We start from the raw sequence: 19,992 nt of genomic DNA, 5'->3' as shown, positions 1-19,992 counted from the left end.
GGAGGAAATATTTATAATTTTAAAGGGTTTTTTGCTTTTCTTGAGGTCTTCTCAGTGGTTCTGTGTTTGCAAACTGACATTGGTGTGGCCTGGATTGCCATATATGATATCCACTGGTTCTGTGTTATTTGAAATTTTTGATGGTGCCCAGCATCTAAGAGAGATAGGTGGATTTAGATATTAACTGGTTTAACTTAATATAATGAAGATTTCAGTGCTAAAATAAGTGTATATCTCTCTTTTAGTTTATTTAATTAGAAAAATCACTAATTGAAAACAAATGAGCTAGAAAATTGCATTTTGTATTTTTTTTATATAGGTAAAGAGAGACCTGTTCAGTCTTTGAAAACATCAAGAGATACTTCACCCTCGAGTTCTTCAGCAGTTCCTTCATCAAAGGTTTGTCATATTTATAAAATCAGTTTAAAGAGGAATTACAAGTAAGATGGACTGTCTAGTACAGATGATTTTATTCTTTATTGTCATACCTAATCTAGGTAATTTGCTGAAATTTAAAACTTGAATTTTAAGGAACCACAACTTGAAAGTAGCTAGCAGAGTAGATGAGCAGTTTTCTTATACAAATTTTTTCACAAGTTATACTAAAATTAGTACTTACTGTTGCTCTTGTTCATCTTGACCATACAGGTGGGAATGAATATTCAGAAGGGGCATATTTGATAGAGTGTGCTTTTATTTTGGAAGGAAGTATAGGCAGAGATAGCAAACATTTATTGTATAACTACTTGATTTTAGATACTATATTAAGTATTTTTTCTCTTATTTATACGATATAAGTAGGTATATTTTACAGACAAGACTCAGAAGTTAAATAATTTTCTCAAATAAATAAATAAATAAATAAATAAATAAATAAATTCACTGGTGAATTCTTTCAAACATTTCAAGAATACCAATACTTCTCAAACTCTTCCAAAAAATAAAAAAGGAGGGAACACTTCTAAACTCATTTTATGAGGCCAGTGGTGCCCTGTATACCAAAACCAAACAAAGATACTATAAGGAAAGAAAATTACAGGCCAATATCCCTGATGAACATATATGTAAAAATTCTCAACAAAATATTAGCAAACCAAATTCAACAGTACATTAAAAGAATCAAGTGAGTATTAGTATAGGGATGCAAGGATGGTTCATCGTCCACAAATCAATCGGCGTGATACATCATATGAACAAAGTGAAGGATAAAAATTATATGATTTTATCAATAGATGGAGAAAAAGCATTTGACAGAATTTAACATCCATTTATGATAAAAACTCTGAACAAACTGGGTATAGAGGCAATGTACCTCAACATAATATATGACGAGCCCACAGCTAACATTGTGCTCAGTAGCAAAAAGCCGAAAGCTTTTCTTCTAATGTTAGGAACAAGATTGGGGTGTCCACTCTCTCCACTTTTAATCAACATAGTGCTGGAAGTCCCAGCCAGAGCATTTATGCAAGAAAAAGAAATAAAAGGTATCCAAATCATAAAGGAAGAAATGAAACTGTCTCTGTTTGCAGATGGCATGATACTGTATTTAGAAAACCGTAAAGAATCTACCAAAAAAAATGGTTAGAACTAATGCTCAAATTGAGTAAAGTTTCAGGAAACAAAATTAATATTGGAAAAGACAGTTGTGTTTCTATGTACCAATAAGAACTGTCAGAAAGAGTAATTAAGATAATTCCATTTATTATAGCATTAAAAAGATTAAAATACTTTGTAAATTTAACCAAGCATGTGAATGATCTGTATACTGAAAACTATAAGACATTGATGAAAGAAATTGAAGAGGCCATAAATAAATGTAAAGATATTTTGTGTTCATGGATTAGAAGAATTAATATTGTTAAAATATCCATACTGTCCAAAGCAATTTACAGAGTCAGTGCAATCCCTATCAAAATTCCAGTGTCGTTTTCAGAGAATTAGGGCAAGCAATCCAAAAATTCATATGGAACTAAAAATGATCCCAAACAGCCAAAATAATCTTGAGAAAAAAGAACAAAACTGGAGGTATCACACTGCCTGATTTCAAACTGCATTACAGAGCTGTAGTAGTTAAAACAGTGTGGTATTGGCATAAAAACAGACACATAGATTAATGGAACAAAATAGAGACCTCAAAAAAACCCATGCATATTCGGATAGATAATTTATGACGAACCAAGAATATACAATGAGGAGAGGACAGTGTTTTCAGTAAACTCTGTTGGGAAAACTGAGTAGCCAATGAGATTGGACCCCTGTTTTACACTATATGCAAAAATCAACTGAATGTGGTTTAAAAACTTGAATGTAAGACTTGAAACCATGAAGTTCTAGAAGAAAACCTAGGTGGTAAGCTCCTTGACATTGGTCTTGGCAGTGATTTTTTAGAATTTGATACCAAAATCAACAGAAGTAAAAAATAACAAGTAGGACTACATCAAATTAAAAAGCTTCTACACCTCAAAGGAAACCATCAACAAAATGAAAAGGCAACTTACAGAATGGGAGAAAATATGTGCAAATAATTTATCTGATAAGGGGTTAATATCCAAAATATATAAAGAACTTATACAGCTCAATAGCAAAACCCCCAAAAATCCTATTAAAAAGCGGTTAGGGAAACTGAATAGATATTTTTCCAAAGAAGATATACAAGTGACTGGTAGGTACATGAAAAGATTCTGCTCTTCTCTGTTTCTCTGCCTGCTCTTCTCAACATCATGAATCACCACAAATCAAAATCACAGTGAGAGGTGACGTCACACTTGCTAGAATAGCTGTCATCAAAAAGATGAGAGATGTTAAGTGTTGAGGAGGGGACGGAGAAAAGGAAACCGTGTGTACTGTTGTGGGAATGTAAATTGGCATAGCCACTATGGAAACCAGTATAGAGGTTCCACAGAAAATGAGAAAACAGAGCCATCATCTGATCCAGCAATCCCACTTCTGGGTATGTACCTAAAGGAAATGAAAACAGGATCTTGAAAAGATATCTGCACTCCTGTGTTCATTGCAGCATTATTCACAATAGCCATGATGTGGAAACAATTTTAGTGTCCTTCAACAAATGAATGGATTAAAGAAGTTGTAATGTATACACACAATGAGATATTATTCAGCTATGAGAAAGAAGGACATCCTGCCTTTTATGACAACATGAATGGACCTTGAGGGCAGTATACCAAGTGAAATAGAAAAAGTACTGTGTGATCTTACTTGTATGTGGAATCTAAAAACATAGAATTCAGAAAATAGAGGTGAAAAAAATAGTTACCAAGGGCTGAGGGGTGAGAGGGAAAGAGGAGATGGTCAAAGAATATTAACTCCCAGGTATAAGATGAGTAAGTTCTGGAAATCTAATGTACAACGTAGTGATTATAGTTAATAGTAATGTATAATATACTTGAGAGTTGCTCAGAGATCATAAATGTTCTCACCACGAAAAAGAAATGGTAAATATGTGAGGTGATGCAGGTGTTCACTAATGCTATGGCTGTAATTATCTTGCAATTTTAAAAAAATAGTTATACATCTCTATTTTATAGAAAAGTTAAATGATTTTCTTAAGAACTTTAGCTCTTCACTACACTACTTCTCACTACATCATTTTTTTCATTCTTACCTTACTAGCATCCCAAAATGTATTGAAACGATGGTTCATGGTTCTAATCCTCAAAAGTTAAGAATTTTGAGGTGGTGTTGTTTCTATCTGTTCTCTACAGTTAGAGATTCTCTATTGACCTCACACTCTTTCTCTTTCTGTAATTGTTACGTCTATTCTCGTTTTTCTTTGTTTCTTTTTGGTTTTCAGTCTTTGGCATGTTTGGCTTTTCAGCAATGGTAGACATCGCTTGACAGTCTGCTGGTGTTCAGAGGGCAGCCTGCTCTTCTCTGTCTCAAAGAAAAAAAAAGAAAAAGATGTTTTTGTGAAAACTTGTTTCTTTAGAGCTTTCCTAGTAGTCTGAGGATTCTAGAATGCAGGATTTTGAATAGGAAAGATTGATTGGATTTTCTATTTCTGTCTTACCATATCAAGGGTGCTTTACCCATCTGAGAGATTTTTTTTTAACAGTAGTGGCTTATGGGTGGTACGGTGTGTGTGTGTGTGTGTGTGTGGTTTATACTGTGTGTTCACCTCCATAAGGTAGTTAGATTTCTTTCTGTCACCACATATTTGACTTCCTTTTCCCCATCTACCTCCCCTCATCTCCCTCACCCCCATCCTCTCTGAACCACTAGTCTATAGTCCATGTCCATGAGTCTCTGTTTGTCCTGTTCATTTGTTGCTTTTATGTTTATATCCCACATATAAGTGATACCATGTGATTTTCAACTTTTTCTGTCTGGCTTATTTCGCTTAGCATGATTATCTCGAGGTCCATCCACGTTGTCACAAATGGCAGTATTTCATTCATCTCTTCTTATGACTGAGTAATATTCCATTGTATATATATACCACAGCTTCTTTAGCCAATCATCTGTCGTAGGACACTTCAGTTGCTTCCATGTCCTGGCCACTGGGAATAATGCTGCTATGAGCATCGGTGTGCACATATCTTTTCAGATATGGGTTTCCAAGTCTTTAGGGTAAATACCGAGTAGAGGGATTGCTGGATCATATGGTAGATCAGTTCTTAGTTTTTTGAGGGACCTCCAAACTGTTTTCCATAGTGGCTGTACCAATTTGCAGTCCCACCAGCAGTGTATGAGGGTTCCTTTTTGTGCACATCCTCTCCAGCATCTGTTATTACTTGTCCTGTTGATTACAGCTATTCTAACAGGTTTGAGATGGTATCTTATTGTGGTTTTGATTTGCATTTCCCTAATAGCTAATGATGTCGAGCATCTTTTCATATATTTATTGGACATTTATATGTCCTCTAGAGAGAAATGTCTGTTTAAGTCCACCCATTTTTTTGATTGAATTGTTTGTTTTTTTTGTTGTCGTTATTGAGTTGTATGAGTTCTGAGAGACTTTTTTTTTCTTGTCAGGTAAAAATGAAGAGTACCCGCCTAGTGTAAATAAATATTTGAATTATATATAGAATATTCACTTCCCCAAATTATAATGCAATGTAAATATAAGTTACAACATAAAATTTTGTAGCACATATTAAAATATATTTAGTGGGAAACAACCATAATGGATTTTAGATATTTTTGCCTAATAGTTTATGTAGATTTTTGCATTTTTGTTTTAAGATAGAATCAGAATTTTAGTTCTATAATCATTTTATGTATTTGGAAAGTGCAGCCTCCTGTGCCCTTTGCCCAAGGTTACATGGTAGATGTGGAGAGCTTTATTACCTAGATTTCCTGATTCAGTGGAGGACTTTTTCTTTTAAACATTATGGCTGCCCTCATATAGGAGGTCAAAGGCCTTTTTTCAGAGTTTATTTTCTACTGTTAGAAGTTTGTTTCCAATGAGAGTTTTTCGGGTATTCAGATTTAATAACAGACGAATAGAGGATTGAGTTGTAGAAGATTTTGCTTCCTTTTTTTACTAGAGTTTTGTTTTTGCTCTATAACTGTCTCTTCAAAATAGATATGGGGTATAATTTTTTTTTCTTGTATAGTTCTTTGTCTTCTCCTTTAAAAAAACTTTTAAACTATATTACTATGTAATAATAAAGGTATTACTTATACCTTTGTAACCTTATGTATGGGTAGGGCTTTGGAGTTAGATCTTTAGGCTTCTTCAGTGGCTTTGCAATCACTCTATGTAGACGCATTGTTATTATCTTCCAGTAAACATTATAGATGACAAGTCAGTAGTTTGATGAATTGAATAAACTATGGAAAGAGGTCAGTGGGCTTTTTGTTGTAGAAGACCAGCTTTAAGTTCCAAGTCAGCGTTTACCAGTAACTGTGGGAAATCACTATTTTTTGACATTCAGTTTCTTGGTTTATAAGTTGGAATAATAAAGTCTACCCAGTTACCTCCATGGAATTCCATTTAATTAAAATACTTTTTTTTTGGTTTGCATATAAAATGGAAGTGTACTTTATAAATTGTAGTGTACTGTAACATAGGAATTACTGGCACTGTCATCCAGAGAAGACATATTTGGAATCAGTGATGTGACTTTAGAGAAGAGGCAAGGATACAATTAGGGGTGAAGGGCATAATTGATGAAAATGTATGCTAATGAAATAGAATGGAATCAGAGTTACCATAAGGGTCTAAGGAAAGAATTTTTAATTTTTGCCATATAATTTTTACATCTTATTCTAAACACAAGTCTGTAAACAATATTGAGGGAATAATGTGATCCAGAAAAAATTATTTTATATTCTTCATTTTTATATTGTCCCTATGAACCGATTCATCTTCAAATATGTTTCAGTTTTTCAAATACAACAGATTCAAATATCACAGATTTATAGCAATGAATATAGAAAAGAAAGAAAAACTAGAGTACAGAGCATTGTGCTGAATGCTTTCAGGTCTGTTATCTTTCTTGAGTTTCACAACTACTTTGTAAAACGGTGACTATTATTAATCACTGTTTCCTAAATGAGGAAACCAAGACTCACAGTATCATAAATTATATGTATAAAATCATTGACATAGCAAGTGATGAAACTGCCGTTCAAAACCAGGTCTGTCCGTAACTCCATATCCCATTCCTTGTTTAGTATTGTATGTGATTGAAAAGGGAAGTAGTGGTATCAAAAAATAAAATTTAAGTCTGTTAATTTTGTGTAAAGAGTAGAGTAGGATTTATATAAATTATTACAAATTATAAAAATGCATATCTGAACTTTCTGTTGCATTAATTAAGAGTTTTATCTTGAGATTTTGGCATAATTTATTTCACTGAATATAATTAAAGACAGAAAGTTGGAAACAGTATGTCTTATGTTCTAAATACTATTAGTGTATTAGTTAATTGTCAATGTCTTTTGTTACTTAGATGAATTTCCGAAGTTTCATATAAATGAATTAAGAGATCTAGTCTATACGTCCCAAAGGAATTGCTACTTTAAGAAATTCTGTCAAATGTTTTTGAAAAAGCAAAGAAAGAATATACTTTTTCTCCATATAAATTTGAGGACATATGATTTTTAAGTATAAGTGGGATTTACTTCTTGATGTATTTGAAGTTTAAAAGCCCTTGAGAATTGTGATAGAACTGTCCTTTTGTTTTTATTAGATGTTAGACAAACCCAGTAGGCTAACTGAAAAGGAACTTGCTGAGGCTGCAAGCAAGTGGGCTGCTGAAAAGCTAGAGAAGGCCGATGAAAGTAACTTACCTGAAATTTCTGAGTATGAGGTAAGGCCTAATTTCTCCTTTATGTTTCACATCTGAGGTATTTGTCTAGATTTTAAAATATGGGCAGAAAATACTTGGTTTGTTCTAGTATTTTAAAACATGGGGGAAAATATCCTCATGGATTATTAAAATTTATCACATAACAGTAGTAGTGTGAATATGAATGATCTGAATTCAGTAATTATACTACATCTCAATGTCTCCAGTAGTTTAGTTTAAGACTATTGTAAATACGGAATAAAAGGAAAATGCATTATTTATATGCTACTTTTATAGGCCTTGCTGTCTCTAGAACGTATCTGTAGAAATCATGCTAAGCCACTATTCACAAACCAGTTAACTCAGAACAAAAATGTAATTAGACCTTGGATCTTAGGCTTTATTTATATTGCATGTTCTAGTCTATGCAATTATCTCAAATATCCCAGGAAATGAAATTATGTATTGTTTGGGCTACCTATGACCTTTGATGAGTCTTGACTACCAAAAGATGAGATCAGTTTTGGGTTCATAGAATAATATTTATGAAATGATTGTATTAAAATATTTGAAAATGGACAGAAAAATTTCTATATAACTGGTAACATTTCTAATAGAGAAATACAGACATTTCATGGACAAAATTAAGCTTTTAGAGTCAGGATTTGGTGCTTGAATTATTTTGACATAATAGGCAGAGAATGTAAAAATCTTTGTACCATGACAGATTATGTATCTTTGGTGGAGATTTATGGCTTTTCAATATATTTTTGGATGCCTTTCATGGCATGTCCTTTGATGAAAGGGATCAAGCATTGAGATTTGATAATAGAAATTATATGTCTACATAATCTTCATAAACTATGAAAAGATCCTTTTCAGAATAGCTAATGCACACTGTTCATAGAAATCAGTACAAATCAGTATAGACCTTATCCGTACTCACACAAATAGAGACTTTCTTTTTAAAAGTGCTATGTTATTTTGATAACAATTATTCTTAAATAGGTCAAGGTTTCCTTGTTATTGTAGCTGTAATAATAGACATTTATGAGTATTCTTGAGTAAATGTATCAAAAACATCAAGCCGTTTCTTTTTAGTACCTTTACAGCACTATTTAAAAGCATGAACAAGACAGTAATACATTTAATAGAGTCATTTTGCTTATTTTAAAAAATAATTTAGAATAATAGTTTTATATTATAATAGATATATATGCTTCAAAATTGCTGTTTTGGAGAACAGATCATTTTTCTCAGAGTAGTTTAAGTTAAAAATCTTTCAAAACACTACATTCTTGTTAGATAACTTTATCTTCAGTTAGCAAGGTTTTAATAAAATATATCCTCCCCTCCCCCCATTATTTTTTTATATATCTTAATTTTAAAAAATTTTACTGTCTACTTTTCCCAGTGTTTAAATATATTTATATATTTTTATTATTAGTTGACTGGATCTTGACTGAATAGTCTATGATATAAGGTCTAGAAAGACTTTTTTTAAAACTCTTTATTTTTTTCTCTAAAATATGAACAGAATTGGCTAGGTTTTGAATAAGGGGAAGTAAATAACACTGAAAATCTGTAAGTGGGGTCATAGGTCAGATATGATCTTTTGAACCAAAAGCAAGTGAGAATAAGATCAAGATGAGTAGTTTGTTACTTTGTGTACATTATTATTGTTGAGCAGCAGCATTAATTTTTGTAGCATTGTCTAAGATGTTTTTCAAGGTAGATTGATACTTTTTCATACTGGAAATAAAGCAGCTGGAAAATTTTTTATGAAGCTCTGTTTTTTATTTAAAAGCTTAATTCCACTATCTTATTAACATTTTGCCCAGGTAGTTAACATTTGCTCTCAGGCAATTGTTAAATAATTACTCGTTTTAGTTATCTATGTGTGTGTTTAAATTTAGTTGTGACAATATTTTTGTTTTATACTGGCTATTTAAAAAATAGTCTGTGTACTGTAGAAACACCGTATAGATTCATTTTTATGAGTAGAGAGAGATTAAATATTTAGGTTTCCAGTTTATCTTCTCTTGCTGCTATCGTATAGTTGTAAGCAGTTTGGTTGGGAGACCAGGTATTTTATAAGTAGAGTCCCATGAAATTGAAGATACATTCAGTTATGTACTTAAATATTCAGGAATTTATAGTTCATTCCTGTGTTCAGTTTTGTACTTTTACCTTTGGACACTAATAGAGAATTCCCAGAGTATTTGATAAAATAGTAATTCTGAAGGGGTCCTAATGGTCTGAGGAAGAAAAAAAGATTCTGTTAGCCAGTATATTTGGGAAATGCTAGATTGAAAAGAAGTAGATTGATTTTAATAATTCAGTACTCTGCAGATTATAATATTAATATGCTCATCTGTGGTCTGTGAAAGGATGAATAATAGAGTTTGCATAATTTATCAAATGTTTAACTATGAGATTTCTTTCATAGTGCTATTTTAGGATTAGTGTTTTTAAGGCTATAATACAGTACTGGGTTTCTCATAGTTTATTTAAATTCACTAAATATTTATTTTTCAATTACTTTTTAAAGGCAGGACCCACGGGACCATTGTTTATTGACCAGCCAGAAGAACCTGAGTCAAATGCAACAGATGGCATAGATTTATTTGAAGACAGTCAGCTAAACAGTCGCTCTAAAGCAATAGCATCAAAAACCAAAGAGATTGAACAGGTGAGAATCCAATTGTCTTAAGGTACATAGTCTTTTGTTCTTATCATTTTACACTTGGTATAGTAAATATTTATTTAATAAATATATTTCATTTTGTCTTTTTTTTTTTCACTTATGACTGAAATCACAATTTAGAAATTATAAAAATTATTTGATTTTACAGTAATTTTGATCAGGTGGTCCCCCACCCCTGTTTATTTTTTAAATAAAAAGCAAACTTCTTTTTTAGAGAATATTAATATTCTAGTTAGTATGAAGCAATTTAAAAACTACTAAATCTAATAGGAAATGCTGAAAGAAATATTAAATATACCAAAATGTTAGCAATTTTTTTGAATATTGGGCTTACAGAAATTTCTTGTTTTTCATTATGTTTCTAAGCATTTTTTAAATATTTAAAAAATAAAAGATAGGTATTTAAATCTGATTTTATTCTTACTGAAAAGTTAGGATCTTTTTATTAGATTAAATATATTGCTTAAGGAATAGTTATAGGACAAAACCTTTTAGCTGTATCTTATTGTAATGTGAAATATAATTTTGGAATGGAATAAGTAAGCTGAGAGGCTTTGTCTTACCTAAGATTTAAAAAGTAGAAATCATTTTTTTTCTAATACTTGTCACTGTGGTCATTATGCATAGCCAAATCTAAAGTGTTTCAGTATGGAAATATTACCTGCATCATAGGGTATTATCATTTTATGAGGATTAAATAGATAAACTGTAAAAGGGCTTTATAAAATGTAACCTGTTGTACAAGGGCTTGTTTTGATGGTTTCCTCCAATGCCTTGAATAAATGTCATTCTAAAAACTATTGAAAATTAAGAACAAAATTAAATCTTTCCTATTGCTGTTCAGTTCCACATCAATTAAAATCTATTTCCTTTGAATGGATAGGAGAAGATCTTAATTAAATCCTAGATGCGATTGTGCAGCTTATATTGATAACACACCAATGGCTAAGGTTAAGAACCTGGATAGGAAATTTGTCATGTAAGCCAATAGGGATTCAAAATGGAGGTGATCAGCAGTACCATCTCCTTAGAAGAATAGAAAGAAAACGAAGACTGGGAATATTTTAATTTGTTGATGTCAAGGTGGATTGGTACCTTTCAAGATATCAGTTAAATGAGAGTATAAATAAAAGATTTGCCCACTAGATATATCTTCAACATGAATATGAATATCATTACCTTATATAAAATTACTCCCTTTGTTTTGTTTTACTCTAATTTATTTTTCTTTGTAGCTTTTCTTGCCATTTGACATATTTTTATTTGTTTGCTTATCTCCCCTCACCATAGTGGAAGCTTTATGAGAGCAAGGACTTTGTTTTGTTTACTGCTTTATCTCCATCACCTAGAACAGTGATTGGCATGTAGTAGGCTTACAAGAAATATCTGTTATATGGATGATGAATGGAGTCATAAACCTAGAAGTGACCTTTGAAATAGTCTCTGAATCACTTGAAATAAGATACAGTGTCTTCACCTGACCACGTGACAGAGTGCCTGGGTATTTAGTAGGTGTTTGTTGAATGAATGATTTAATGTTATTTTTCTTTTTCACCTAAATTGTAGTTCTTTAAAGGAGAGGTTCTCTTAAGACTATAACTGCTAGAAAAACTTGACTAATAGTAGAGAGTGTCTTATTTTGGCTTGTGGTTTATTTTCTGTATTATCTCCTCTTGTTATTATTCATAGTTGATCTATTTGATCTTGAAAAGGCAAGTTATTAGTCAAATGTAGAGGCCATCTTAGCATTATACACATAAGGTTGTGTAATATGAAACCAGTTTTTATAGTACTTTATAGATATCCATATATATTTGATCTGTAAGTATGACTATATCTTTTTCCTGCCCATTGTTCAAATACTTGAAAAAAAATCTGATAAAGTATATTGGAATTATTACAGCAAAGACAAATGACCTAAAAAAAGAAAAATAATTCTAAAAGGACATTACCATATTCTAATATTACTAGAGAAGTAAAAACAGTTATTAGAAGTATTATAAAATAGAAAACTTAACGATACTGAATATTGGACTATAACTACTGCGTTTTTGCTAGGGTACTTTGGTTTTTATATACTGGCAAGAAAATCAGACCAAAAGCCCCCCAAAAGTCAGAAAGCTAGCAAATTAAAATTATAATTCTTTTATAAACTTGTGCCTAAAAGTTTAGTGATTTTGAAAATGAAACAGTAGTTTCTTTATTTTTTCATTTCCAACTTTTGCATATTTTATTTTTTAGGGATTAATGCCTGATGGATAGGAACATTACAAAGACTTGAGAATGCTAGATGGTAGTTACATAGCTGTCTAGTAATTATTCTTTACATTTTTTTTCATACGCTTGAAATACTTTACAAAGAGAATAGTAACCCCCCAAAACCCTGTATGGATGAACGCAACAAATCAAGCTTAAAATAATGTAAAAATATAGATATCGAGCTATTTTCTATGTTATGTCAAGTACTATATGTTCAGATAGCTTATAAAGATAACCACATATAATAATTTGAAGGTTTATAAGTCTAGTCTTTCAGCCTTTGAATACCAAGAAAGTCATTAACTTGAGGCAGTATTACAATATAAAGTAAACTAAATTTCCAGGCCAAATTTGGTTTAATTCAAAATGCCTACAAATTTGGCTATTTGATGTTTAAGGGCATGCATATGGAGGTAGATTGTATCAGAATCATCTCAATGAGTGATCAGATTCATGTCTTATGCCATATTAGTGTCATCTCAATCCTGGGCATATACAAATTTGGTAAGGTTGATGATGTAGGTGCCTTTTGAAAAAGCTCCCAAGGTTATGATCAGATATGGCAGAGAACCACTGGTCTAAAATCCTTGAGCCAGAGATATCAAGTTGCATCTCTGAATATTGTGTTGCTAGAGATCATCCAAATTACCCCTCTTTTACTTGAATATCCTTTAGTGGATATGATCCATTCTTTTGCCACAGCACATTTAGCTTCCTTATCCTTTGGATTCTATGCTTTATCTTTTGTTCCCTTCATTTTCCCAGATTACCCCCTCTTACTCAGTTTGGGCTTTTACATTCAATGATTGGAATATTTTCCCATGCTTTCTGGCTTCTGAGCCTAAAGAGAGTTAAATTTCAGAATTTCTTTTGTTAATATAGTAATTCCTAGAGAGATTTGACCCAACAAGATTATGGGTGATTCATATTCTGATTCAGGTGTTTGGCATTAGTCCCTTGACTCTGATATCCCGCAAGTCCTTATGTACTGTTACTGAACTGTTTGATTTGAAAGTGCTTCCGACTACTTACTATTTTACCAATAAGGAATCTTGTCTTTTAACAAATTGTTACTTTGCGTGAACCACACAAATTGAAATCCTCTGTTATTACACGGCCTTCTTCCATCTGTTGCACTTCTAGGGATAAAGCAATATTTACCTTAACTCTTTGTAACTTTCTCCTATTTAAAATTTGTAAAGTCCCTCATATTTTGATAAAACTGTGCTTAGGTAGAGCCTGTCAGTAAGATTATCTGTTTTCTTGGGATCTTGGCATCTAATATTAAAAGTCTCTCTGTAACTCCCCACTGGCAAGATCTAGATTAGATTTTCTATCTTCCTTTAACTTCAGATGGAATCAGATAATCTGAATAGATTTGGGCTGGATATATGTTATATATACTATATGTGTGTGTGTGTGTGTGTGTAAACATACACACATATAATTTGCATATGCATGTTCAGCCTAGTAGATCATATGACTAAGTGTCAGAGTGGCTAAAATCCTCCTGAAGAGACGGCAAGTAGCAGAGAAATAATTACCTAATGAAACAACTACTAAGGATAGTTGGTGAGCCACTAGAGTACATTAGGATCTTTTGCTATGCAAACTTGTCTTGAAGAAAGAACCTTACCTCTCTTAACCCTCAAGCCACAGTGCTTTCAAAAGTAGAGGAGCTTCTTGGATTTCTACCATAAATATTCCGATAAGTAGGTTATCAGAGATTCTCACACTTTAATATACAAATACATCACTTGGTGATTTGTTAAAATACAAATTCTGACTCATTAGATCTGGGATAGGGCTTGAGATTGGAATTTCTAACATTTTCTCAGAAGATGCTGATTCTATTAGTCTGTGAACCATATTTGGAATATCAAGGAGTTGGAAGGAGGTGACTTTTTTCTTGAGTTCTAATGTAGTTTCTGCTGTGCTAAATGGTTGAAAACTATTACCACGTTATTTTGTTTTTTAATTGAGGTAAAATTGATATGCCATAAAATGCATAAGTCTTAAATATTCAGTTGGTTTAATTTGACAGTTAAAACACTATGTAAATATCACCCAAAGCAAATCTTTATGAAAGGCTTTCTTTTCAGATTTGAAGAGTTGGTTATAGTGACAGTAATAAGGATTTAGTTAGAAACTAATGTTACAGTCATGTCTCAAAAGTAGGTGCTCTGATCTGCTTTATGTTAAATATCCTGCAGCCCATCCCTTGAAGGTCATATTTTATGTGTTAACAAACATAAGCATAAAATTTAAAAGGCACAAGAGATTATGCAGTACAAAATAAATTTGCTTTTCACCCATAACTTTTAGCTGCCCAGTTTATTTCCCCAGCATATAGATATGCTCATGTGATATGTATATGTATGTGTATATGCACAGTTTATATATAGTATTCGTGTATACATGAATAATACACACACACACACATACACCCACACATCTGGAGAATGAGTAGAGATAAGCGTTGGTTTTTGCATCTCCATACTTTTTCTTTAAATACAAATGGTGGCATACCATGTTACCTATTCAATATATCTTAGGGACCATTCTATATCAGTATATATAACTAGTTCTCTATTAATAGATATTTATAATCCCTTGTTAACCATGTTTTAAAATACAGTTCTTCCGGTTTTTTTTCACATTTAAAAAAACTTTAATATGTGTATTTTTTAAGTAAAGTATTATACTTAAAATGGGCAGTTTAGGAGTGGTTTAATACTGTGGGTGTCATAAATGCCTATGTTTATGTCTTACGAAGTGTTGTGCTAGAAAAGTGATCAACAGGGTGTCTGTTAATCTCGCGTTGTTCTAATGGCATGCCAAGTTGAGAATAACCAGAGTATATGATTGCAGAGAATCTTAATTTCTCACTTGTACCAATCATCGTTAACCATTTTTAAAAATTATGTGAGTAGATAAAATTAATTAAATCTAAATCAACAGAATTGCAGGAATATGCCTGAAAATATCCTTTAAATGCATTATTCATGGTATTCCTCAAATCATAGAAACTTATCATTTGTATGGGAAAAAGGCTCTTCTTATTTGGTGGATAATAACCAAAAAAGTACCATGAAGGCAAATTCATTTTTAAAGCCTCTTTGACTATTTCAGAATACTATTCTAACATAATGCTGTTTTATGAAAACACTGATATTTCTACCTATAAGTAAATCTCTCTATTGAAAGAAGGATTGATTATATATTTATCCGATAATTTATAATTTAAATCTAGACAGGAATTCTATTAGGTCCAGAGCAGGTGCCGATCTGATGTTCTAAAACATAATAGAGAGTATTAAGAGACACTTGATTAAGGAGATTATTTTTTTCTTTTTTTTGTTTTTTTGTTTTTGACTTAAAAAGACTTATACTGAATATACACTTATTTTAGTAAAGACATTAGTATTAGCCATAGTCACTTATGGCTATGCTAGCCTTATTATATTGAAGACATTTTATATCTTAGCCATCTAGGAACCCCTTTTCTTATTCTACTTAGCTAAGAAAAATCAAGTTAATTCATAAATCATTTTTTTGCCTGCCTAGGTCATTAGTCTTATAGGTTAATAATGTTTTACCGTAAGTCTGGATCAATCTACTTAACACATAATTTTTATTTTAATTTGAATTTACACGTTTACCATTTTTGTGACCATATGGGCTGCTTATGAGCTTTTTTTCACTTTTTCTTGAAAATAAGAGTTGGATTGAGTAATCTTAGGTCCCTTCTTAATCTAAATCATATTAAAAATTAGCACCTAAGTACTGCTTCTTCTGTACACACTATGATGTGTAGCTAATTTCAGATTTAACTAGATTTTTAGGTGTTTTGATGTTTTTTAATCTCTTCATAAGGGCACAGGGTTTTTCATGTTAGAAATGTTTATTTAAAAACTCAAGTATACCATTGCTATGATCAGTTAGTAATTAATTAGTGTTCGTTGAGCCTAATGAGTTTCGCAGAAAATAGTTTCTTCAGTAAATAAGATGTTACACTTATTCAGTGTTCTATCTGTGGTCTTCTAACAGTGTCTAGTTTCAGTCACCATCTAAATAACTTGATGGTTCACTAACTTTTGTTCTTTCTCTCTCAATAGGATATTCTTTTTTTACTTTTAAAATTAAAAGATTAGAAGATTAATCAAACACACCATCTTCCCGAAATATTAACTAGAGTCAGAGACATGGAAAAGAATCAGCTTTTCACACACGATAGATTAAAATGAAATTATTTTCAAAGTAGTAGCAACTCTATTGTTGTATATGCATGATGTAAGCATTTCATACTAGCCTTACATAATAGAAACATTCTTTGTTTTTCCTTTTTGTCAGAGCAAGTAACGAGCTTCTTAAAAGTGTAGCTCTCACCACTATCTTGTCTAGACATCAAGTCTACCCTACTATATTTAACAATCCATTATTACCAACTCCTCATTCAGACTTTACATATATAGATTTGGTAAAATATACTCACATAAGATTTACCTCTGAAAAATTTCTTTATTCTCAAAACATATTGAAAATATGTATTTTGGCCAAATTTCAGAGTTTTTGAATGTTATAATTTATCAGTCAGATTCTGGTCATGTGCTCTTACTACAGAAACGTGTTGCTGAAGTACAAGTATAAAGTTTTCATTTTAAGAGTGTTTCATCTGAAAACTATCTCATAAAGTAATTTGAAGTGTCAAATTCAAGCATCTTAGTCTTTAAATTTAAACGTTAAGTTAGTTATTTTATACCTGATGTAAACCTATAAATATGAAGATTGATGACACTTTTAAGATACTATTTTTACATAAAATATAAAATTTGACAATACAAATACCAAGCCTAATAAGAACCATACTTAAAAATTTACATATACCAGAAGAGATGAGGCCATCTTGGACCTTATCCCTGGGGATGTCATCACTTAAAAAACCCAGTTATAAAGCAGTTCCAACACAAATGTTTCCCAAGAGCATAATCTGAAGCTTGAGTTTCATTCTCTCACCTCTCCTCCTTGTCCACTGTTTACCAGTATCAAATAGGGGTTTTCTCTCATGGCTCCAAATTAACTGTTCTTTGCTATTCAGTTCCTCTTTTGTAAGTTGACAGTTTTATTTAGTCTCTGAGTACTTTATATTTAAGAACTTTTGAAAGTGAAATAGTCAACACTGGGCATGTCCACTTAGTATTTTAACCTCTCAGAGCCATTTTCATCATTTGTTAAATGGGATTAATTACATATTGTCCCTCAGAATTAACAAATTATTTTATCTGAAAGCCCTTTGTATATTGAAAATCACTGTCGAAGTGCTTGTGGTAGTGTTAAGTATTACTCTGCCTGTTTCTTTGCAGTTTTGGAATATTGACTACTTCCAGATTACCTCTTAGGAATATTTTGGGCAAGTTTCTTACATAGATTTAACACTGAGTGGCCATTTTCTCATCACTGTCAGGGTTGGGGCTGTTTACCTCTTGTCCTTTTACTTCTGTTTTTTTTTCTTTTCCTTTTTCTTTTTTCCCTTCATTTATTCAAAATGGAATATAAACATAATTGATGAAGTTTTATTTGGGGAGACTTTGTGATTTTGCTTTCACATTTTCCATTTGGCTTGTTTTTCATCTCGCTGATCCTTATCTATTTTTCTAGATCTAGGAAGTACCATAAAAAGATTGTTTCCTTTTCCTTAGAATATGCTGCTCTTTCTCCCCCTTCCTAAAACATAAATTGTTCTCGTATTTTCTTCTTCATTTGTCATCTTTCATTTTTAATATATGATCTCTCCTATAACATCTGCTGTCTTAACTGTTGTTTAATTCAGGTATCGTGCAAGGAGATAAGCTTGTCTGTTCTTATCCACTCATGTGCTGACTACAGCGAGTTAATTGATATTCTCAGTTCATTTTTAGAAGATGTTTTAAAAGTAACACTAAAACAACTTAGGTTTCTACTTAAAGGTAACTTTAAACATTAGAAATGAGTTGATTGTGTAGGGTCTGGTTGGTTGGGAGCCAATTATATTGTTACTGGTTGTGTTGCGATTCTCCCCATATTCTTTTTTATTTTGTTTTTTAAAAAATTTACAGAAAACTGGACTCTGCAGTATATTATCATTTCTGTTTAGAATATTTGTTTACTTGAATTAGCTGGGAGATCTTTTGTAGGTTTTTTTTTTTTTTCCTGCCTTAAACCTGAATCTTAAAATTTCTAACGCCTCAGTTATCTGGATTTGGGGACAAATGAGTAGTTCAGCATCATTTAATTTTCTGGTAAGCTAAAGTTCAACTATGCTGAACTCCTCCGTGTTTGCTATTATGCTCTACTTTTTTAAAAAGTCACTTTAATGATGTATAAGCAAACACTTGTGGAAGCTACCATTCAGGGAAAGAAATAGAATATTACCAGCACCCCAGGAATCCCATTATTCCCTCTCCCTTTTCCCTAAAGTAAGCACTTAATTGAATCCTAACATCATCATATAGTTTTGTCCGTTTTTGAACTTTATAGAAATAGAATCATACAGTATATATTGTCTAGCTTTCTTTGTTTAACATTGTGTATGAGATTGATAATTCTTATATGTAATGTATAGCTCATGTGGTTTTTATTTACATTTCCCTGATTACTGATGATGCTGAGGATTTTTTCACATGTTTATTGGCACATAGCTAACATCTCTTTTGTCAAGTGCCTTTTGAGGTTCTTGCTCACTTTCCTAGTGAGTTGTCCTTTTTAAAAAAACTGATTTGTAGAAGTTTTTTTTAATATATTCTGGATACAAGCCCTTTGTTAGTTATATGTGTTGCAGATACTCTTCTTATTTTGTGGCTTGCTTTTTTATTCTTTTAATATCTTTGAGGAAAATAAAAATTCTTAATTTTAATGTTATTCAGACTTTTCAGTGTTTTTCTTTATTATTTGTCTCCTATTTAAATATTTTTCTCTTTTATTGTCTTCTGGAAGCTTTTTTGTTTTGTCTTTCACATTGAGTTACAGTCCACCTGAAAATGATTTTATGTGTAGTGTATATTAAATATAGCGGAGATCAAGATTCATTTTTTTCCCCATGTGACCCTGAACCATTTATTGGAAAGACCATGTGTTCCCACTGCTCAGCATTGACACCTAGATAATAAATTAGGTGTCCATATATGTGTTTCTGGACTCTATTCCATTGGTCTGTTGATCCTTGCAACACTACACTCTCTTCATTACTATAGCTTTATATTATCTTGATATCCAATAGAGCAAGTCTTGCTAATTTGTTCTTTTTCAAGTGTTCTTGTACTTGGAACTTCGAATTTCTGTAGAAATTTTAGAATTGGTTTTTCAAGTTCTCAGATAAAATAAACAAACAAAGCCTGCTGGGATTCTGACTCAGGATCTCTTAAGAAGTTGCAGTCAAGCTGATAGCGTGGGCTATATTCTTTGAAGACATAACAAGTTAGGAGATCCACTTCCAGGATCACTCATGTGACTGTTGGAACAAGTTTCAGTTTCTTGCCTTGGGGCCTCTCCACAAGGCTGCTCAAGACATGACCTCCTTCAGAGCTGGTGACTCAGGAGTGAGAGAAAAAGAGTGGTGCCTTGGTACCGCTTTTGATCCAGTTTCTGAGTCGTATACTGTCATTTCTACCTTGTTCTATGCATTAGAAGTGAGTCACTAAGCCCAGCCACACTCAGCAGGAAGGCATTACATAAGGATGAAAATACGAGGAGGTGGGAATCATTAGAGGCTATCTTGAGAGTTGGTTGTCACCT

General features: G+C 32.0%; 1 protein-coding gene across 22 annotated transcripts in view; it reads left to right on the top strand.

The window, feature by feature from the left end:
- PPHLN1 (periphilin 1) overlaps window positions 1–19,992 on the top strand; it is a 109,708-nt gene that overhangs the window by 61,619 nt on the left and 28,097 nt on the right. For 21 of the 22 annotated variants that reach the window (XM_039882286.1, XM_039882276.1, XM_039882290.1 and 18 more), the window contains 3 exons: window positions 320–399; window positions 7,158–7,277; window positions 9,808–9,948. In XM_039882286.1, the coding sequence (XP_039738220.1) occupies window positions 320–399; window positions 7,158–7,277; window positions 9,808–9,948 (341 nt within the window). Of the gene's footprint in view, window positions 1–319; window positions 400–7,157; window positions 7,278–9,807; window positions 10,374–19,992 lie in introns of those variants that run through there. The other variant, XM_039882291.1, reaches the window with a different exon arrangement.

The sequence above is a fragment of the Pteropus medius genome, unplaced genomic scaffold, assembly GCF_902729225.1.
Source record: "Pteropus medius unplaced genomic scaffold, Ma_sr-lr_union100, whole genome shotgun sequence".
In the NCBI taxonomy this organism is placed as follows: Eukaryota; Metazoa; Chordata; class Mammalia; order Chiroptera; family Pteropodidae; genus Pteropus; species Pteropus medius.
The sequence above is the reverse complement of the archived record's forward strand: the minus strand, read 5'-3'. Positions and strand labels throughout refer to the sequence as shown.